General features: G+C 34.1%; 1 protein-coding gene across 1 annotated transcript; it reads left to right on the plus strand.

The window, feature by feature from the left end:
• The first annotated feature begins 788 nt into the window (after positions 1 to 788).
• Positions 789 to 3,395, plus strand: LOC110657854 (probable terpene synthase 6). The gene is made up of 7 exons (XM_058138666.1): positions 789 to 917; positions 1,002 to 1,278; positions 1,397 to 1,766; positions 2,000 to 2,218; positions 2,334 to 2,454; positions 2,565 to 2,813; positions 2,897 to 3,395. The coding sequence occupies exons 1-7, from the start codon at positions 813 to 815 to the stop codon at positions 3,182 to 3,184; spliced, it is 1,629 nt and encodes a 542-aa protein (XP_057994649.1). The 5' UTR covers positions 789 to 812; the 3' UTR covers positions 3,185 to 3,395.
• The last annotated feature ends 1,259 nt before the right edge of the window (positions 3,396 to 4,654 follow it).

Consider the following 4,654-nt stretch of genomic DNA (forward strand, 5'->3'; position numbering starts at 1 on the left):
AAGTTCACTAAGGAACTTCAACTTCTCAAGAAGTTAAGAAATTCAATTCATTTAGTTACCATTTTGACTCTACTTTCTAGTAAATAAAAGAAGCAATTTTTTTTAATTCAAGGTAAACATAATAAGTAAATTTTCCGAGAATTAAAGAGTTTGAACTAAGTAAGCTATTTGTAAAAGTTGTAAAGGTTAATTCTACATAGCGTGTAGGCAAGGGCGGACCAGTGCATGAGCCCATAAACTATTTTTAAAAAAATTATATATATATATATATATATATATATATATATATATATATATATATATATGTATTCTTCCATGCTGCCATGCCTGGTGTATGGAATGAGGGTTGCCACATTGCTGCACCTACCTAGATGAATCAAGTGAAACATATACCTACTTAAATTTTGACCCTTTAGTATTAAATTATGTATCCACTTCTACTTATCGGTGGAGATTTGTTGAAATCCAAGTCCAAATAAAATTAAAATTTGAAGCTAAAATTAATTAGGAAGTAAAATTTAAATAGAAAGATTGGTGGTTGAACTTTATTTAGGAAGTTAAAAAAAAAAAAAGCTAGGTGTTGAAATTCGGTAAAACCGAATTGCTTATGCAAAATGGATAATCAGAATCTAAAGTGGATCCTGAAAAATTCTTACCTATACTAAATTTATACATACATTTTATCATACCTTTTATATTTTGCGTTTGAGAAAAAAATTCAGTGGACCCTTGTCTAATTGCCTATAAAAGTCCAAAGTATAGCACTCAGCTTTTATGGATCAATTTTTTGCAACAACAAGCTACTTTCGAAAATGGCTGTGGAAGCGAAACACGAGCATGGCACTGCTCGTCTATTGGTAAAATATCCCCAAACAGAGTGGGGCTGCAGCTTTGCTTCACTTTCCTGTCAAGCTTCGGTGAGTAGTCTCTTCTTAAGATTTGGTACATAAATTTTAGATATTTGTATATATTCGATTGCGATTCTAAATTGGTTTGTCCAGGAACTTGAATCATACGCTAAAGAGGTGGAAGCACTTAAAGAAAAGGTGAAAGATATGTTATTGCAGCCAACACAAGAGTTAACCAAGAAAATTGAGTTGATCAATTTATTATTCCGTCTTGGTGTGTCATATCATTTTAAGAATGAAATTGAAGAACAACTTAATCATATTTTCATTGCTCTTCCAAAGCTTCTTGATGACGATAATGACTGTGACCTCCATACTGTGGCAATTCTATTTCAAATTCTAAGACAAAATGGATATAAAGTGTCTTGTGGTGAGTTTATACATGCACAAAAATTTATCACATCAATCTTTTAAATTTTATATATGGTAATCAACGTAAAAGAAAGGTGATCATGTGGATAATTAATTAACGATCATGAATATATCAGATGTGTTCAACAAATTCAAGGATGATGGAGGGTTCAAGAAAACTATTGCAAGTGATGTGAAAGGCCTCCTTAGCTTATACGAAGCTGCCTTTTTAAGTGTTCATGGAGAAGATATTTTCGATGAAGTTGTTCCTTTTACAAGGCAACACCTGGAAACCTTAGTTGCGCAATCAAGCCCTCATCTTGCAAATTATATGAGAAATGCTTTGAAGCAACCATTCCACCGTAGCATAGAAAGAGTAGAGGCCAAGAAATACATAGTCTTCTATGAAGGAGAGGAGTCTCGGGATGAAACTCTGCTTAGGTTTGCAAAGCTGGAATACAATCGAGTGCAATTATTATACAGACAAGAGCTGGCCTCACTCTCAAGGTATGTTTAATATTTTGCAGGTACTTAAAGCAATTTTTATAGCTTTTATCTAACCCATCACCTGGGATGAGTTTGAATTTCTAATATCACTTTTCTAACAATTCTTCTTAAGCATATGCCTTAAGACCTCTTCATAATTATTTAGACCTTCTAATCTCTATTTTTGAATTTTTAGGTTTGGACTTGAGTAAATAATTAAGCAGATATTTAACATTTATCTTTTTACATTTCAGATGGTGGAAGGACTTGGATGTGGCGGAAAAGCTTCATTACTCAAGGGACAGGATTGTGGAGGCCTATCTGTGGGCAGTTGGACCCCATTTCGAACCTCAGGATTCTCTTTCTCGGATGCTGATGGCAAAATCTATAGAAATCATAACAATAGTAGATGACACGTACGATGAATATGCTACAATCGATGAACTTCAACGTTTTACTGCTGCAATTGAGAGGTTATCGGGTTCATCAAGAAAGCAAATTAACAGCTGATGCTAAATTAAATTAAATAATTAATTTGCATCTCTTAACGTATTCCTTTTTTTTTTCTCTTCTACTCCAAATTTTCAGGTGGAACATTGGTGCCATTGATGAGTTACCAGAATACATGAAAGTTCTTTACAAGTTAATCTTAAACTTTTTTGATGAAATAGAAAAGGATGGCTACAACACTTGTTATGCGAAGGAGACTGTATGACTTCTCCTAAGGCTTCCTTTAGATTAGTTTGCTGAGAGTTTTTTTTTAACCAATATATACATATTACTACAATTTTTTTTTTCTTTTTTGGTGATGGTACGTAGTTTAAAGAAATGGTGAGGTCCAACTATGTTCAGGCACAATGGTTTAACGATGGGTATATACCAGCATTTGATGAGTACATGCGCAATGGAGTAGTGTCAGTTGGGTATGAAGCAGTTCGAGCAGCATCCTTCATTGGAATGGAAAATATTGTAGGGATTACGGAACTCCAATGGTTAGAAACCAATCCAAAAATTGTCCAAGCTGCCAAGTTAATAAGTCGCCTGAAAAATGATATAGCAGCTCGCGAGGTATGAATATGATATCGTTTTATCGTCTCTAAGTTTAATTAAGTGCTAACTATATCATATATGATCTAAATATTGATTTGAAGGGTGAACAAAAGAAGGATGGTCCTTCAACTTTACGTTGCTACATGAATGAACACGGTGTATCACGAGAGAAGGCAATTGAAGAGTTTAAAAAAATGTGTGAAAATGCCTGGAAGGACATGAATGAGGATTGCTTGAAGCCAACTGCTGTGTCTAGGACTTTGCTTAACTACAATCTCAACATTGCACGCTCCCTAGAATTTCTTTATTTGCACGGCGATTACTTCACGTATGCTGTATGTTTGAAAGATTACGTTAAATCATTGTTCCTGGAGGAACTGCCTCTGTAAGAAAATGGATTCAACTTGTGCTTGATCTTGTTTGGATCATGATGACCATGATAATATCTCTGTCTGTGTGTTTCTTCGAAATAAGGCAGACATCCAATAGTTGAGTTTTATGTTGAGGATTGACCAGTTCTGCGTTTGGGTTTGTAATATCGTACTTTTATTAGTGCTCTATTGGATTAATAATATTAATTATGCACTTTGTTTTATTGCATTAATATTGAGAAGATGCTTGGCTTATAAGTTACTTCAATATAAGTCTTTGGTGCGGCAAGATTGTGTTTTTGTAGGGGATTTAACTGCATTACTTCTCTTCTTGAAAAAACTGGAGGCAATAATCATTCCCAACAAAAATCAGAGCCTTTAATCACTTTATTGATTCCCAGGGATTGATTGATATTGGTTTTTTTGGATTTCCTACCACATGAATTAACAGGCGAGATGGGTTAGCTAATATACAGGAAAGGCATGACAGATTTCTGGTTTCGCTTGCCTGGTTACTCGAATATCCTTCAGTTGCTGCAACTCATCTTGATGATCAAGGCTAAGATCACCGTTCCATTTTAATGTCCATTGCTCCTCTTTCTATTAAATCCAGGAAACAATTTTATTTTGATAGGCGATGGCAGCATTATCCATAGGTAGAACAAATTATAGAAAATGCTTGGCAAAGGGATGCAAGGGGTTCAAATCTTCCAAGAGTTTTTTCAAAATTGAAAAACTGTCGACATGCTCTCTCTCATTGGAGTAAGAACTAATATATAGTATTTATATAAAGTATATTGTATTAATTCACGTAAATATTTAGTCTCTTAATGAAGGTTTTATTTATATTTTATAGTTAATTAAGTTGAAAGTGAGTTTATTTTATCTACTTGAATTTTATCTTTTTCTGCAAAAATTAATGAAAATTGGAGAGAAGTCTAATTTGGGCAGAAAACCTCACCCCCAGCCATGAGATTTTCATGGTTGCCTGCAAGATTTAAGAAACAAGCATGGCTTCTTGTGAAATGGAAGATAGGGCGCATGGCCAGCTGTGGGAATCCTCTCCACACACATAGTTGTCCATGAGATGGTCTTTGAGGTATTTTCTCACCCAATAGACTTGTGACACCTCACCAAGTGAAGGGGAGGAGTTAAAATTGGAGTTAGTTGGAGATTTTCTGCAATGGGGAAGAGAGGAGACATTTTTGGAAACACTCAAAAACTCATAATTACTGCTAAAGCAATGACTTGAAAGGGTGATTTTGGAAGCTTGAAGGTGAAAGACATAAATCTCTATCCTAGAGAGTTTTATTTTCTCTCTTTTTAATTTCTTTTCTTTGGAAAAATACATTTGTATTAAATGAAGTTAAGTTTTAATTTGTTGAGCTTTATTATGGTTTTTGACATTATGAGTGGCTAATTTCTTAAGAATTTGATGTAGCTTGACTTGATTTAATTTCTAGATTTAAATATTGTTTCTCTACTTTG

Source organism: Hevea brasiliensis, chromosome 16 (genome assembly GCF_030052815.1).
Source record: "Hevea brasiliensis isolate MT/VB/25A 57/8 chromosome 16, ASM3005281v1, whole genome shotgun sequence".
NCBI classification, from domain to species: domain Eukaryota; kingdom Viridiplantae; phylum Streptophyta; class Magnoliopsida; order Malpighiales; family Euphorbiaceae; genus Hevea; species Hevea brasiliensis.